The sequence below is a fragment of the Hippichthys cyanospilos genome, chromosome 8, assembly GCF_059441005.1.
Source record: "Hippichthys cyanospilos isolate Australia breed blue-spotted pipefish chromosome 8, RoL_Hcya_1.0, whole genome shotgun sequence".
NCBI classification, from domain to species: domain Eukaryota; kingdom Metazoa; phylum Chordata; class Actinopteri; order Syngnathiformes; family Syngnathidae; genus Hippichthys; species Hippichthys cyanospilos.
Genome location: NC_142376.1, coordinates 6264672 through 6283787, shown reverse-complemented (window position 1 = coordinate 6283787; position 19116 = coordinate 6264672). Strand labels below are relative to the sequence as shown.

General features: G+C 36.7%; 1 protein-coding gene across 2 annotated transcripts in view; it reads left to right on the top strand.

The window, feature by feature from the left end:
• Positions 1–19116, top strand: part of slc8a1b (solute carrier family 8 member 1b) — a 118445-nt gene that overhangs the window by 76076 nt on the left and 23253 nt on the right. The window contains exon 5 of one of the 2 annotated variants that reach the window (XM_088420820.1): positions 17667–17779. In XM_088420820.1, coding sequence (XP_088276946.1) covers positions 17667–17779 — 113 coding nt within the window. Of the gene's footprint in view, positions 1–17391; positions 17499–17666; positions 17780–19116 lie in introns of both variants that reach the window. The other variant, XM_088420821.1, reaches the window with a different exon arrangement.

Here is a 19116-nt window from a genome sequence, read left to right as displayed (position 1 = left end):
TGGTGGCGGTGGTAGTGATGGAGGGAAGTTAAGGTCTGGGAGCAGATGGGGCGGGATAATTTTGGAGGAGCTAATGAAAGAAAAAAAAAAAGATGAAACCATTGCCCACCCAGCTGCACGCACACAAACAGAAAGGTGGATGTAACACACCTGCACACCCCGTCGTCCACTCAGCTTGGCCATCTTGGTACCTACAGTAACAACCGATAAGCTGCCTTTATAATAACTCTTATGCACGCAATTGAAGTTTCCAGCTGCGTTGGGACAGCTGCCACAGCCTGCGGAGCATCGGTAAAAATAGAGGCAAAACAAATAAACAGAAGCTTCTTTTTTCAAATGGGGAGTTTCTTTCAGGTCACCCGAGCCAGTGGAGCAAAGGTTGGAGGCTTGCTTCCACACCTAAGTGGTGGAAATTACCGGGAAAATCTTTGAGATATCTATCTATCTATCTATCTATCTATCTATCTATCTATCTATCTATCTATCTATCTATCTATCTATCTATCTATCTATCTATCTATCTATCTATCTATCTATCTATCTATCTATCTATCTATCTATCTATCTATCTATCTATCTATCTATCTATCTATCTATCTATCTATCTATCTATCTATCTAGCGCACTAGCTAGCTATCATGCTTAGCTAGCTAAACATCCATCTTTCCATCTATCATGCTTAGCTAGCTAGCTAAACATCTATCTATCTATCTATCTATCTATCTATCTATCTATCTATCTATCTATCTATCTATCTATCTATCTATCTATCTATCTATCTAGCGCACTAGCTAGCTATCATGCTTAGCTAGCTATCATGCTTAGCTAGCTAAACATCCATCTTTCCATCTATCATGCTTAGCTAGCTGGCTAAACATCTATCTATCTATCTATCTATCTATCTATCTATCTATCTATCTATCTATCTATCTATCTATCTATCTATCTATCTATCTATCTATCTATCTATCTATCTATCTATCTATCTATCTATCTATCTATCTATCTATCTATCTATCCATCCCTTAATCGAATTGGCGACATCATGACTTCTCGGTTTTAGTAATATTTATGGGTGCGGAGAAGGATGGACTCGGACGTTGGTTCAGCGTGCTGGATTCTTTTATTGACTGCATACTGCAGTCATGTAGATGCACAAGGAACCCTGACTGGCAACGAAAGTCAGCTAATCCCCCATCAGCCTCTTATTGAAATGGCCCCTCTTGATGGAACGCAGATTCCACTGGCCAGTGAGTGATCAATACAGGAGAAAGACTATTTGTGATCAATAGAGAAGCTCATCTATTATCCGTGGCAGCTGAGGGAAAAGATGGCCGGTGGCCGACTCGTTTGACTTTTCATGGGTCTCTTGCGGAGCGTGACTCGCCGCTGAGCACGCACGAGTGAGCGGAAGAGCAGGAGCAGGTGATGCGAGTCAATCAACGTCTGATCGCTGACCTCGCTGATTCTTGAAGTCAGCCGTCGGAGATGGAGCATACATTTAACTCCAGAACAATCAACCTCATCTTAACCTTGACAACCTCCGCTAACATCCAAAACGTGAGCGTCATGATAAACGCCATTTATTTTTCCCAATAGCTTGTTGGAGCCAAGCCTCATTTGCATCCACTGCATTGAGGATTGTGTTTTGATTTTCGGAATATTCCAGCCTTTGTGGTCTCTTATTAACTTGAGTTTTGCTAGAATTACAAAATAATTACATAATTTCTTAGAAAATTGTCAATTTGCCCCACTTTCAACCAACATTTTCAAATTTATTTTCATTATTTTTCACTTGTAAAATGAATGCTTTATTATCTGTTGTTTATGTATTAATTCAATCATTTATTACTTATATTTATTTATTGTCAGTGGATCGTTTACATATTTATTGATAACACATGGAAAGTTATGTAAGTATATGCTGTGTGTATAATTCTAAAAATATGTTATTCCTTTCTTAAAAAAAACTGCCATTCTTGCAACAACTCATTCATTATTAACACGTTCAGTGCCAAGGACGTACGGTATTTTCATGTTTTTATTTTTAAGAGTCCAAACATTCAATCCCAAATACTTAAGTAGCTAGGATTGAATGACTAAACTCTTAAAAAAAATACCTGAAAATACATCCATGGCATTGAATGAGTAAAGTATATGGGATTGAATGTCTGTCCTCTTTAAAAACATGAAAATATGTCCTTTGCATTGAAGGAGTTACTATAAATTTTATATTTCAATGAAATTCAACCGCTTTGATGTTTTTTGCTTTACGGCTTCACGTAAAATTAAACATTAAAAAAAAAAACTTTGAACTTGAAAATTTCAGACATTTTTAAGTTGTTTTGGTTCCTCTTTCTATATTCTCGTATAAAAATGGTAGTTTTTGTGTATTAGTAGAAAATTTCTGTCTTTTTTGCCCCTTACGCCTGTAAAACCTGTAAATTCAAGCCATGCGCAGACCTCCTGTGCAAACACTCCAAAATTTATGAGAAGACATTCCAGCCAACTGGCCATTGATTGTATCTGAACATCTTCATGTCAAAGTTGTTTCTGAATAGCTGCTGCAAATTGCTATCTCTATTTGATTCCATTGGATGGGATTCCATTCCTCGATGTGAATGTGCGGCGCGTCCGTCGACGGCTCGCTAACAGCCGGCTCCATCTGTCGCCTCGGGCGGCGTAACTCGATTGCGTCTCCAGGGAAACCGCAGCCAGAGAGTTTTCTCAATGCGTGTGTGTGAAGAAGGGTTATCTCTTGTTTGTTTAGCTCTTCTAAGCCAGAAAAGACACTTGGTACCAAAGAGGAAAAAAAAATGGATCAGCTTGTGCTCAGTCTTGCTTCTTTTACAGTCCACTGAATTTTGTTTTCAAGTTGGACCCATTGCTAAATCGCACCTGATTTTAAATCGCTCATCTTAGCATGATATATATATTTTTTTTATTTTTTTACGACTGGTTGCTTCCAACTTTGTAGGAAAAGTTGGGGAAGGCACTTTTCTCTCTCGGTAACAAAGTGAGGTCATGTACATCACACCCTGGTCGATAGTGAGATGTTCTACTTGACATCGGTTTCCTCTTGACATCTCTTGACGTGGAGTCATTATGTCGAAAAAGGCGGAATTGGTCCGTATCGCTGCTCTTGTCTTCGCTCTCACTTCGCCCACGTCGGCCTCAAATAAAGTTTGCATTTTTGTATGTGTCTTATCGACGTTACGTCATGTTGATGTCAGCACATGTTGAGCAACTTTCCATTATTTCTCCAAGTTTCACACCCTAGTCTTTGTCTTCTACTCAAAAGCAATGCTGATCTCAAATCTTGACATCACGCTTACATGAAATGACAGCTCTGTTTTTTATAGATTCATATTTTGAATACCATATTTTCCGCACTATAAGGCGCACCTAAAAGCCGTAATATTTTGAAAAAGCTGATGGTGCGCCTTCTAATCAGGTGCGCCTTATATATGGACCAATATTGAGATTGGGATTGGTAGATGGGGAATGAACTGATAAAGTAAGCTTGACCTGTTTCTTTTGTGTGTTTATAGTTGAACAAGGTTGCTCATATTGACGTTGAGTTATTATGCTATTGAGAATTTACAGTTATTGTTATTGCTTTGAATTTACTATTGAAAAAGTTTTAAAATATGTCTAATTGAGGGTGCGCCTTATAATCCGGTGCGCCTTATAGATGGAAAAAGTTTTAATATGTGTCATTATTCGAGGGTGCGCCTTATTATCCGGTGGCCTTATAGTGCGGAAAATACGGTACTTATTCAAAATACTGTATTGAATAGTTGGTACATTAAGAAATGTGTCTTTTTTTTAATTCTTCTTTAGTACAAAGACCTCTTCCTTATCATACGTGCATACCAAGAAGGTAAAATAAATTATTAAATCACACAGCAATTCCCATCTGATTTCTTGAGTCGACTCTGCAAGCACTGGTGATACCGCATCACCAAAATGCAATGCGTTTCCATGAATGTCCGCTGTAAAGCACATGATTTATGATCCACATGATGGATTTTAAAAATAACTTCAAAAAATGTTACTACGGGCAACCCTTAAAATGATACAGAAAGCAAGTTTGTTTGACTAGCATCGGCATACATGATTGTTTTTTGACGAAAATGAACACATTTTAATAGGCAACTTGTAAGATCTAAAAAGAGCACTGAAGGCGCGCTAAGCGACATAACTTGATTTTGATTACCTGTCCATCTTCCAGAAGTGGGTGACATCATCAAAATTCTGCATATTTATCAGTTTAGACCCACAAATTCCACAATAATAAACGTCCACAGCAGTGATTGGTGCAGGGTTTTGTTTTTTTTTTTAATTTTCCAACTGAACTGAGCTGTCGGTGGAGTTGTGTTGGGGACCCAGGATACTTGTTTTGACACCAGTTACAGTCGATAAGTTCCACACACAAAAAAGCACGTGCCCTCTTGTTGTTTTGGTGTGTGCTCATTAGCGGTTAGCTTGTATGAAAACATTAAAACATGACTTTGTTCCACTGCCTGGCCATCTGTCACCGCTCTCCTCCTCTGCTCACCTACAGCATGTTCGCTGGCCTAATTGCAATTAAAGCCTGCGCATGGGAAGTGTGTATGTGTGCGTTTCTGTTTGTGTATGCACTTCTCTCATCACTCTTGACTGGATTAATTAAATTAAGAAAACTGTCTCCTATAGTGGAAAAAGTCTGAACAAACAGTCTCAAAGCACCACTTCAGCTGACAGGGCTTCTTCTCAAGTATTTGATACTTTTTTTGTTGTTGTTGCAATGCCACCACTGAATTTGAACATTCATGGCAAAAGTAATGAACAGTGATAGTTACTCCAAGAACAGATATAATGATAAAACCAGAGAATATAACTTTTGCTAACAAACGTCTGATAGCTTAATGCTAATGCACAACACAATATACCATAGACTGGCTACAGAAACTAGCATCAATGTTGAAGCACTATAACCCATAAACAATGGACATTGGAACACAAATGGTGAGGCAACCTATGTAGACAGACAATACAACTATATATATATATATATATATATATATATACACACACATAGTTAAGCCATAAGCAATGGATATTTGAAAATGATGAGGCAACTTTTATAGACAGATAGTGCACTAATACTCAAATATGTTCTTTACAGCTATAACCCATAAAAAAATTAATATTTGAACACAAATAGTGAAGCAACTCTAGTAGAGAGACAATACAACAATACTCACATATGTATTATTTTTTTACTCATGAGCAAGGGATATTTGAAAACAAATGGTGAAGCAACTTATGTAGACAGACAGTGCACTAATACTCAAATATATTCTTTACAGTTATAACCCAAGATAAATGGATATTTGAACACAAATGGTGAAGCAACTCCAGTAGAGAGACAATACAACAATACTCACATTTGTATTCTTTTTTTACTGTTAGAACCCATGAGCAAGGATAAATGAAAACAAATGGTGAAGCAACTCATGTAGACAGACAATACAACAACACTCAGATCTTTACTCTTTTCTTTTACAGGTATATCCCATAAGCAATGGCTTTTTGAACACAAATGGTGAAGCAACTTACATAGACAGGCAATACAACTCATTTATAGCAAATTTAAAGTCATGGTATACAAACTGCTTCATGTATTTTTTGCAGCGTGTGGCAACATTGTTAGTGTATGATATGGAAATTATATCAGGAAATTATTATCATCTCAAAAAAATATATATATTCCCTGGTTGTAAGCTTTTTGGACTTGCCCAACACTTAATAATACTCAAATGTTGTCCAATTAAATATTAATTATGTGACTTCATTACGCACCAACCAGATGTCGCCTCAACACATTAGTGAGCACCCAGAGGTGCTCGACATCTGGACAAAACTTTTACACAATCACACACGTGCATTCACCAAAACACACACACAAAAGTGAGGTTACCTTAAAAGGACATCATTTAGAAGACATCCCAGCAGCTTCCTGGCAAGTTTGTGGAAGTTATCATTATGTTATATGGCGCGCACACACACACACACACACACACACACGTGTGTTTCCAATCAAGATTTACAAGCGTACCCGTGCCATTTCCGATGTGTGTGTGTGTGTGTGTGTGTGTGTGTGTGTGTGTGTGTGTGTGTGTTAGGGAGTCCCCGGGATGTTCCAAATGCCCTTATTTGGTTAGCTAGCCTTACTTCACATCGGGACAAAGATAGAGAAGACATCAGTGGGAAATTCCCGATGAAGATTAACGGAACAAAATAGTTGAAACAACATAAAGAGGGATTTTGAGACACACACACATACACACACACGCACGCACACAGAGCAGTCCAAAACAAAACGCATCTGTTTACGGCTTCATCAAACGTTTTTCATTGCGCCCGTCCAATAAAGAGAAGCAGTCCCGTAAATGTGATTTTAGAGGACCGCCAAGGATCACAATGCGAGTGTGAGCTGGGAAAAACAATGCGCAAAACAAAAGCCACTGAGCCAAAAGGCTTTTATGTATCTTGAGGGACCTCCAACGTCGAAATTGCCTGGAATTAAATTGAAGTTGGGAAAAAGATACGATGGAAACTCGAGTTAGCGCCTTTGATTCCGTGAGCACTTATTTCACCAGAAATTTTCATAAATCCAAGTAAAATGTAATTGATATGTTCCTACCACAAAATAAATCATACTTTTTTCTTTCTTTTTTAACCAGTGTGTAGTTAAAAATAAATGTAATCAAGGTTGTGGTGGGTTTTTATTACAAATTTTGGATCACCATAAACGTTGCAGTATTTTATCAAATTATTTCATCTTTACATCAAAGGCGTTTAACATCAAAAGGGATAGCGTTAAAAGAAGACACTTGGGAGCTGAAATTTCACCTAGACCACTAAGTTATCATAGCACAAAGTGTACATTCCCTTGGCAAAAAAAACTGTGTTAAATATGAAAACAGACCCAAAAATGGTCAATACAAAAACTAATTTTTATTACTTCTGTCACTCTCAATAATCTTAGAATCGATTATCTCATCGACCGATTCTCCGAATAATCGGATATATTTTGTTTGCTTTGGAGTGTATTAGAAATATTTTCGTTTTCCTCACTTAAAGATTATTTATCATTCAATGTTATTAATTTTGTATAATTTAGTGATTTAAAAAAAACAATTGTTGTTACACGCGAAGGATGTTTTGTTTTTTTAACCTAATTCAGTCACTGGTTTGGTCATCATTTTTCCAAAGTAAAATCAAAAATGTCTACAGAAATCAGAATAATTACATGATTATAATTACTTGATTATTAAAATAGTTGTTGGTAAATTTTATAATCGATTAACCGCCGATTAATTTTGAATGCTCTAATTTTTATTCTCTTGTCAAAACGTTCGTCAAAAAATAGTTATTATCATTACAGCTAATGTTGTATTTTTTAACATTCTCTTGCAATTATGGCCTGAACTTTTCCGACAGTTACGTAATTTACCATTTAATAAGTCGGCTAGCATAACAAGTATGTTGAATGTGATTTGCCCGAAGCAAAAGAGTAAAAACCAATTAAAATCGGAAACCAGACAGTAGGGAAAATATTTTTAAAAATGAGATTATTTTCAGGCCTTTCTCCTCTTTCTCGCTAGTACAAGAAAACTCTCAGAGTTTCGTTACAGAAAGCAACAAAAGATACCCACAACGCAGCATATTAAAAAAAATGTATAAATGAACTCATGTGTGAAGTTGAGCAGCTGCCATGTTTAAACGAGCGTTGCCGTACAGCTGCGGACACATGAGACAAACACAACGGCGCGTCAAGGGGTAAGCTAGCAAGTTTGCGCCTTAATTAATTTGGAAGTTCAACTGTAGCGTCGTGTCCCAGGTGTGAATGTTTGCGCGAGCTCACATGCTCCTTATTAGCCTCCATAAAGGCCAAATTGTGTGTGTGCGTGCGTGTGTGTAGGCACAAGCTCGTTAGCCCGCCGCCGTCAGAATGTTGTTGCGGTTAGCTTCTGTGGCTAATGACATTATCAGCCTGTAAAAGCCAACATGAATGCAGATGCCGTGCTCTCTCTTAACGTGTGCAGGTGTACCTCCACATTTATGGATTTGCTCTTCAAGGAATTCATGTATTTACCGTATTTTTCGTACTATAAGGTGCACCTAAAAGCCTTGAATTTTCTCAAAAGTTGACAATGCGATTTATAATCCGGTGCGCCTTATACAATGTGTGAATTGTGAGTTTTCATTTGAATGACTTTATCGCCGTGTAAATTCTTCAATTTTTACCAGTACTTTTCAGTTATAAATGTATTTTTTACAGCAAAAATTCTTATAAATTTTGCTATGCTATCTATGCTCCAATTTCGAAGCAAATTATATGGTAACAAGACGCAAAAACCACAAGGAAATGTCATTTTTTGTTGCAATTTGATTAAAAAAGGTAAGTTTAATATTTAAGTGAATCATAATTAAATTCGTTTAAACTCTTGATTTGTCTTGGCATTGATCTAAACAGTCTTTTGATGTAATCGAGGTATTTTTTCTCATTTTTCAGCTAGTACGTACCACAAATCATCTTTATTTTTAAATTCTGATTGAAAAGATTGATTGGCTTCTGATTGTTTTGTTGGCATTCCCTTTAGCGCTGCTCCATCTAGTGGATGCATAATTTAACCCCAGCCACGACTTTAGCTTCTGTTCTATGCGCCTTACAATCCAGTGCGTTTTATAGTGCAGATACGTTTTTTTTCCTGTGTAATACAGTTGTTTTTTTTTTTAATAATACTTTCATTCATATTCTCATTCATTATTGTCAAGGAAATAGAGCTGTTAAATATATTTGATTGTTTGACTTCTAATTGATTATAATATTCATAATCCAGTAATTGTTATAGAGTTTTTTCTTGATTTCTTAAGTTTTTTATGCAATATGAAAATTATATAAATGAAAAAATAGTTTTGTTTGTATTCAAAATAAGATTTTTGCAAAAATTTCCTTTAGTTTTTGGAAAATGATGACCGTACCAGTAATTGAGTACAACGTCAATTCCTCTTGTGTATTCTTGCTTATTTCTTTATTTTCTTTATTATCACTAAGCAATATCAATTCCTGGTAGTGTGATAATTAAGTATTAGTGCCATGTTGAAATTTGACAAGATGCCACAATCCAGGTGAAATTTCAGCTCCCTAGTATCTTCTTTCAACGCTTTCTCTTTGACATGAAATTTATTTGGATTAATTAATAGAATATTCACTTTTTATAGTTTAAAATGAATATTTCTGATTTAAAAACATGAAGGTAGTAGTTGTAGTAGTAGACCGAGAATAATTAAATGTTTCAGATGATTTGATTAATTGACGGAATACTGATAGGATAATCAATTACAAAAATATTTATTAGTTCAAGCCCTATAAGGAAGTGAGTTAAAACGATACCCCTAAAAAACGGCCAACATCTTTGTATGTGTGGAAGGAGCTAGGTTTAGCCTGGGTTGAAAGTGGAAGTTACAGACAGTCTTTTCTACACATGTAGATTTTGGGATTATTATTCTAAAATCAATGTCAGGAAATCCAATTATTTGCATTGAAACTCATAAAAAGTCATAAAAAAAATTCATGTTCGTAACATAAAAAAATGCATAGTGAAGTTGACGTAAACAAGAGAGCATACAACCTGCATTTACACTCATTTTGTTCACTAGTCCGCCTACGCCAAATCTGTTCTGCGCAAACGAAGCGGCTAGCAGCCTGAGAGAACACACACACACACACACACACATACAGTACGGTCACTTTTCCAAGTGCGCATTTTAAATTCTTAGAAAAAACAAGAAATGAATGCATACTGTCTTTTGTCACTGCTGTCATGCTAAGTGGATGATTGTCCACTGCGCTCAACACACACACACACACACACGCATGCACACACACAAACACACACTCACTTAAAATAAAACCTGTTTCCCAAACTCGCTTTTTCCAACCCAAATATGTCATGCTGAGGCGGGGTTTTTCTCTTCCCTTATCTCATAATAATAATTGTAATAATATAATAAAAAAAAAAACTTCCTGCATGGCTTTGCATGAGGGAAACTGTATACATTTATATGTGTATGTACATATAGAGTATATACATATATATATAGAGAGAGAGGGAGAGAGAGAGAAAGAGAGAGAGTACTTGTATCTATAAATCTGATATAATTAATAAAATTCTGATTAGTCATAGACGAGCAAGGTATTTAATACCTAATTTGTTAGTCTACATCAGTGCTTGTCAAATAGTGGGGCGGGCCCTCCTGGTGGGGCACGAGGTAATGCCAGGGGGTGCACGGATGATCCCAGGAAAAGTCTTTGTTTTTGTCATGTGGAATGTCATTGCAATAAAGTAATAATTTTCATCATTTTCTTTTAGTTTCAGGCACTTTGGTGCACTTGCTTCTTTTTTTTTTTCCATTTTAGACTAAGCTATAACCCGTATAAACACGATAAAAATAATTAACGGTTGTTGAAATTTGATTTATATTGCGTTTTTCTGTTGTTAATGTTAAAAAGGATACATGTGTAGGTAGACAATTTTCATCAATAATAATCTTATTTATATTCAGTGCATCGACTGGGGAGGGGGGGTTGCTCTTTTCTGGGGGGGGCTGGCGAAAATATGGTCTCCATCAACAGCGCATTTTATATGTTTGCAATGCTTTTAATATACTTACAGCACAATTAATACATATTGAATGCAGTTATTCTTCATACAAGTAATAAACATCCCGTGCATCTAATATCCTTGCATTGCAATTCATGCATACTAAATGTGGTTAAATTAAATACAAGTAATACATGTGCCGTGCATACATGTAATGTTTACAATGCTATAATATTCGTCTCGCATGTCAAAGCTTATATTATTACAGATGCAGTAGAAGTAATCAAGATTGAATGCAATAAATATGCATAAACAATCTGATTTTGCACATTTACTGCCGCTCATGCGCCGGGAGTGCAACTAATGAACTTCATTTTTCTTTTCTCCCCGTACAATGGCAACACTTACTTCTATAAATACCCAAAAGGTGATAATGTGTGAAAAGAGATGCACGGGAGGAGAAGTGATACGTTTCAGCTGCTTTGGAAGAGGCAGATGGAGGCTATTTGTCAGGGATGTAAACACACAGGGGTCCTGTCGCGTCTACCTTTTCAAGCCCAAATCTTCCCGTGTGTGTGTGTGTGCGCGCGTGTGTGTGTGTGTGTGTGTGTGTGTGTGTGCTTCCATGCATGTATGAAGGCACCACAATCCTTGTAAGCATCAAATGTAAGTGTGGAAAAGGGATGATCATCTACTGGGAATCAAATTTAAGTTATTTTTCCCATTCGCAAAGTACCGTAATTCCCCCAAAATAATGGGATGGACCCTTAATTTATGGGTCAAATTCTGGTGTTTTCTGCAACAATGTAAAAATGATCGCAAAATAGAATGACTCCCATCTTCCTGAAACTCATATTTATATATATTTGTTGTGTATATATTTGTTGCGCGTTCGTTAATCGCGCTTCAGATTTCCCACATTATGAGCGGTCAGTAAACGCAGCACCACGTTGAATGCGATCGACGCAGTTGTTTTTCCTTTTCGTCGCGACGCAACTCAAGTTAATTTTACCATCAATACCCAAAGTTGCGCACCATCCGTGTTTCACCAAGTTGATGATTGTGTGTATAAGCTCAAAGATCGCAATTAATAAATGAGTCAAATGGAATACCTTTCCGTGTTCTTTAACCGGTGCGCTCTTAGTTGAATCAGATGAAAACATCCTAATTTTTACACGATCCACTCCGTATTGGTAATATTCTTGCGTATGAAAAAGGATGGACTCGGACATTGGTTCAGTCTGCTCGCTTCTTTTACAGAAAATAATGTCGTTACAACCTCAGCTAATACGAGCTGCTGTTAGCTGGAACAGGAACTAGCTGCTAGCTTGTCCCCAAATGGTAATTATTGTTTTTGTTTTTTTTGTTTGTTTTTAAAGTGCATGTTTGATTTGGGGAATTACAATTTTTCCATTTATTTTGCCACTTTTATGTCTACTAGTAATCAGGCATGGGCTGATAACCGTCTTGATGGTTTACCATTGCGTTAAAAAGTCAAATCCGCTAATATTGTCTATAGTTTGAGAAGTCTAAATAATCCAGCACAGTTTATGAGTAAGGTTCTAATTAAGTATAATGTGGTACTAGACCAAATATGGTACTAGGAATAGCAAAAAAAAAAAAATACTGGAAAGACTGTAATTCAACTGGTGCACTGAAATGTCTTACTAGTAAGGACAAAGAGCATTCTTGTATGTCAAGGTTATCAAATATATTGACTCTTTTTTTGTTCTCACACACACGCATGTAAACACACACACACACGACAGCAGTCATGTATTTACTTTGTTCCCACTGTATATATCATCACATGATTGGACGCAGGCGCTTAGACACAGCTTATTGCAAACAAAGTGCGCTACTGTCAAATATTATACACACATAGAGTGAGTCTTTGTGTGTGTGTGTGTGTGTCAAGGCACGCGCACGCACATTGGTGGTCTGGAAACAATCTTCTCTGCCCCTGTTGGTGGACCAAATATCCCATCGCCATGACAACGCATCACACAAGCCCGCGGGTCACGTGCGGAATATGCGCCTCATCTTTCGGGATTTTTCATTGTGCGTTTCGCACCGTGATGATGCGCGTTCCGTCTGGGAATGTGTGCGTGTGTGTGGTCAGTCATGTACGATGTCTGCCAGCTTCAACAGACAAGTCACCATTCCCGAATTTGGGGAAAAAAAAACATAGCCCCGCCACCTCCTCATCGATTTCCTGCTGTGTAACTAATATGGCCGACGACCCGATTTGACCGTTTTCCGCATGACCTCACTCGATTCCGTCACGTGTTACTTCCACTCTGCGCCAGATGCAGAGAAAAACTTTCATATACCACACTTTCATTCCGGGTCACCTCCTGATTCCTAATTGAAGTCAAGTAGAGCAGTGACCCAACAGATTGTAATCCTCAGTACTGCCATCTATAGGACTGGAGTCAGGTTGTATTGACAACTACGGTATAAGCGAATGTGGTTGTGTGTTTTTGATATTAATGATTCCCCAGAGGGGAATTAATTAAGAGAGTACATTTGCATAATAGTTTGATTATGCCTCATTAAGTGCACTCTGACATGCCTCCTCCATTACCTTCGTTAAGTGCTCTCTATTCCCCTTCTACGTTTTCTTTATATGTCACAGGATGTCCTCAATTCATCCTGAATATCTTAACTTTCAAAAAAATTCTTCTTTCACCGCTCGACCGCAAAAGCAGAACTCGAATAGTTGAGAAAAAAAATTTCAGTTTGGGTCAAGAGCTCACCGACTGCTATTTAGGTCATTTGATCTCATTTTTGGGGTTAATTTGTAAAATGCTCATTTTTTGCTGCATTTTTGGGGTTCAAAAATATAAAACAACTTATATGAGGACAAGGTGTAAAAAAATACCGAACAGTTTTTTTGTAAAAGAAAGCAAGATTCCATAAAATGAATCCGGAAACTGTTTTTAAACCTACAAAACAACATACTTTAAGGTTTTTGTTTGCAATTTGATTAAGAACAATTCAAGTTTCATATTTAATTGAATCATAATAATATTCTTGTAAACTCTTGATTCGTCTTGGCATTGATCCAAACAGTCTTTGGAATCTAATCAAGAGGTATTTTTTCCATTCTACAGATAGTACCTTCCACAAATCATCTTTATTCTTCATTTCTGATTGTCTTATTCATAATGTCTTTGACTGAGATAGATGATTGTTTTGTTGACATTCCCTTTAGCGTAGCTCCATCTAGTGGATGATAAATGCAACCCCAGCCAGTAGTGTAGCTTCTATTTTATATATATATATATATATATATATATATATATATATATATATATATATATATATATATATATTAAATAGAGACCTTACAGTAACTTGACAAAATGTCCGCCCTCCAGCCGTCTTCTATTCTTTCGCCATTCGTCATCCCATCATCCGTCCACTCTTTTTTTCACTCATCCGTCCTTTCATCCTTCATCTCTCTCCACTCCATCATCTCGCCATGTCTATTCCATCCTTCCCCAATCCATCCATCACCCCTCCATCCTTCCTCCAGCTGCTGTGAGGGCTGCAGTCTGTTAGTCATTGGCTTCTTCTCCAGTCCAGAAGGTTGGGAACTGTTCTCCATCTGCTCTTATGGGACATTCCTAAATGAGCGCGCCCTGTCTAATAGGTTAATCCCCTCTGCTTTGTGTGTGTATGTCGGTAATTTACAGGATTAAACTCTGCTTTGTTTGGATCAAGCGGCAGATAGCTCAACCTGGGTGTGCGTAATGAGATAATGAGAGGCCGGCTACACATTTTCCACCGCCGTGACAATTAAGTCCATTAAAGTGCCTTTAAAGTGCAGTGTGAACCACACATCTTGTCTTAATGCACTCTTTTGGATACTTTAGTATCACTATCCTGTGTATAAATCTACGATGTGTCCTAATCTTATCTGTGCATCTAATTCAAAGTACTGTATATTTCAGACACCGTTATATAAGCAGCAGATATATATTAGGGCTGCACGATTCAGGCCAAAATAATAATCACGATAATTTCGGTCAATATTGCAATCGTGATTAATCATCATGTTTTATCAAACGTGTCTGTTTATTGCCCTTTTTTTTTTTTTAAACACGTAAGGCTTCAAGGCTTGATAATTACAAATAATAATAATAAACTAAAATAAATAAACTAAATTATTAACTTACTTGCTGAGTGCAAACTAATGGAAAAAAAAATGAAGCCTAAGCCTACTTAGAACCAAGGAAATTGTTTACGTTTAAGCTAATTTTAATTAATTAGCAGTCAAAATGCCATTTTCAGTCATTTCAAACTGAACCAATTGGATTTTTCTAAATAGGTCAGCCAGCACTGTATATTTTAAGAATCAGGTGAGAAACTCAATGCCATTTCACACTGGTAAATAATATATCAGGGTTAGAAAAGCATAAGCTTTTGTCATGCTAACATGTGGGAAACATTGCCCTCTGGTGGTAGGATGACAGAGTGCTTAAATATTGCATGTGCAGTAGCCGGCTTTTTAAATGTTAATATCGCAGAGGATCAGCTTAATTAATCGTGGCTGCCAATATCGTCATCGCGATTAAAATTCAATCAATTTTGCAGCTCTAATATATATATATATATATATATATATATATATATATATATATATATATATATATATATATAAATTTCTAATACTATATTTTTAAATAGTTTCAGCGCAGCCACTGATTCTGATTCCCATCTTTTCAGTTCAATTTCATAGTTCCATAACTTGATTTTGGTGAACAGGTTCACACATTTACTTTACCCATGGATTGTGTCCTAGTGAAAGAAAAAAATGCAGATAAATCACACTAGCCGACACGGGCTGAAATCATGAGAAAAACTTGCAGTTTATAGTCCAAAAAATACGGTACACATATATGAAACATTACCATTTACTATTACCAGAAGGGTTAGTTTATAGTTTATTTCCACGAATAATATGTGCATCTGTGCGTGGCTTCATGTTGCGATGCCCTACAGGCCAGATTACAAGTTCTTTCAGCTGTCCTTGTACTGGATTTTGGAACCGGCTTTTCGGGTCCAGATGGGAGCGAAAAGATAAACAAGCAAACGAAAAGTACTGGCTTGACGGGGTTTATCGACCAAGTGCGGTTGTCCTGGCATAGCGGACTGATGAGTGTTTTGTTAGTTATTCGGGGATGAAATCAACTGGGAAAACTTGTTTCTTCTCTTCTTTTCTACTATCCTTTCCGCACTTTTTTTTCACATGTTCTTGAAGTCTTTTGTTCAAACTGTGTCGTCACTTGTCAGTCTATTGCTAATTCAGCCAAACAAATCCCATTATAAGTGTAATTTTGTTACAAAAGCAAAAAAGCTTTGAGGCACGTTAGTGTTTCAAGCGTTTTAGTGGCCCTGTCCTCTAGTTTCATCTAATTAAGATTCACCTGAAGCTGAATCATGACCTTGCGAAACAAATTCATCCTTCTCTCTATCGGTACTTATACATAAATGCCTCATATTTTATATTACAGTTCATAGCAAACGGCTGTGAATATTTTGGCTGAATTGCTGGTGGAAAAATTGCCGATTTCCCACTTGTACCAGGGCAAAGTTTGATTTCATTCAGAGCCATTGACATTGATGAGAAATTCAATTTTACCAGGCTCCACTGACAGTTATGGATTTGAAAAATTTGAGAAAATATAAACTCATTCGAGACCGCTGACAATTAGAGGTGTAAAAGATTAAATTTTTCTGGGCTCCCCTGACAGTAATATTCAAAATATTAACTCATGCAACGCCATTGATGTATAGACAGAATATTAACTAATTCAACGGCATTGACGATTATCGTCGTTCGAAATTCGATTTCACTGAGCTCAGCTGACAGCTTAGATTTGAAAACTATTATAGAAATTATAAACTCAATCAACGCCAATGACAACTATTGATGTCAAAGATTGAATTTTTCTGAGCTCCAATGACCATTATAGAGAAAATATTAACTCATTCAACGCCATTGACAATTACTGACGTTCAAAGTCCAATTTTACTATAATTTGACTATTATAGATGTAAGAGTCCATTTTTCTGGGCTCCACTTACAGTTATAGACAAAATATTAACTAATTCAACGCCACTGACATATAGACAGAATATTAACTAATTCAACGCCATTGACGATTAGCGTCGTTTCAAATTCGATTTCACTGAGCTTAGCTGACAGCTATAGATTTGAAAACTATAATAGAAATAACTCATTCACCGCCACTGACGGTTATTGACGTCAAAGATTCAATTTTTCTGAACTCCAATGACCATTATAGAGAAAATATTGACAATTATTCACGTTCACTCCAATTTTACTATAATTTGACAATTGTAGATGTAAAAGATTCAATTTTTCTGAGCTCCAATGACAGTAAGAGAAAATATTGACAATTATTCACATTTTTGTGGATGATGCCACGAATAATTTCAACCTTTCAACCGGATTTATAAGAATGCAGTTTATTCCGAAATGTGATTATTCCAGGTTTATTGTCGGAAAACCATCAAAAAGCTTATCTATTACAACCAGAACATACTTTTGCCCAAATTTTACAATTTGCACTGTATAGTGGGAAATCCCAAACTTTCTGTTTCCTCTTAATTTTCCCAGCCTTTTCCTCACTTTTCTCTTTTGCTTCTCTTTCCCCCCTCCTTCTCTTTCTCTTCGATTTCCTCCCTCCTTCCTCTTCAGTAAAACCATCAACGTGAAAATAATTGACGACGAGGAGTACGAGAAGAACAAAACCTTCTACGTAGAGATCGGAGAACCTCGCCTGGTGGAGAGCGAAGACTCCAAAGGTCGGCAGGAGCCTCATTGAGCGAATCACCGCCTTGTGCACCACATCCCCTCCTCTCATGCGTGTGTGTTTTGTGTATTCATTTGAGCCATGTTGTTTGGTTTGTTACCATGCATGCATTTACCACCCCACTTCTATGTGTGTGTGTGTGTGTGGGTGTCCCATACAGGAAGACCCTAACGGTTAGGATCTTAGACCGTGAGGAGTACAATAAGCAGTCCTCCTTCTACATTCTTCTCCAAGCCCCCCAGTGGAGGAGAGGCAACGGGGCAGATTGGACAGGTGTGAGACCCCCCCTCCCCCCCCTTCCCGACACCCCCCCATAGACTTATAGACGTATTCAATATTTTAGTACCTAAAGTGTGTGCAAAAGGAATCAATTTGGTACTTTTGTATGTAGTAAATTAATAAAGTAATCAATTGATTTAGTACCTTATTATTTAGTCATTGCTAACGTTAGTACTTAAATACCGTATTTTCTGCACTATAAGACGCACCGTATTATAAGGCGCACCCTCAAGGAATGACATATTTGAAAACTTTTTTCCGTATACAAGGCACACCCGATTTTAAGGCGCTCCCGCAATTAATGACATATTTTAAAACTTTTTCAATCACAATATAGTAATACTCAAAGTCAAACTCAAATAATAAATCTCAATAGCATAATAACTCAATGTCAACATGGCCAATCTTGTTCAACTGTAAACACACAAAATAAACAGGTAAAGCTTACTTTATCACTTCATTCCCCATCTACCAATCCCAATATTGATCCATATATAAGGCGCACCTGATGATAAGGCACACCATCAGCTTTTTTGAAAAAAATCAAGGCTTTTAGGTGCGCCTTAAAGTGCGGAAAATATGGTAATCTTGAAAAATATACACCGTATTTTCTGCACTATAAGGCGCACCAGATTATAAGGCGCACTCTCAATTAATAACATATTTCAAAACTTTTTCCATATATAAGGCGCACCGGATTATAAGGCGCACCCTCAATTAATGATCACAATAATAATCACAATATAGTAATACAAAGTAATAACAATAATAACTTAAATAATAACACTCAGTAGCATAATAACTCACTGTCAATATGAGCAACCTTGTTCAACTGTAAACACACAAAAGACATAAAAGAAAATATAAAAGAACACAAAAGAAAACACATAGAAGAAACAGGTAAAGCTTTTTTTTAATCACTTCTTTCCCCATCTATGAATCCCAATCTCAATATTGATCCATACATAAGGCGCACCGGATTTTAAGGCGCACCATCAGGTTTTTAAAAAAAATTAAGGCTTTTAGGTGTGCCTTATAGTGCGGAAAATACGGTACCTAACTTAATTGATTTGTTTAGTGATCTAATGTAATAGATTACTCTCTTGTACCTAAAGTAATGAGGTACTGAAGTACTTTAACCTAAAGTAATCAGTTAACTTTAGTACTTAATCACATAGGGCAATTGATTGATTCAATACTTAATGACCAAATGTAATCTATTAAATTAGTACATTAGTATAAAGGGCAATTAAGTGCTTTAGTACCGAAAGCAATCAATTAAATTGAGTACTTAATTAAATGAAGTAATCAATTGATTCAGTACATAATTA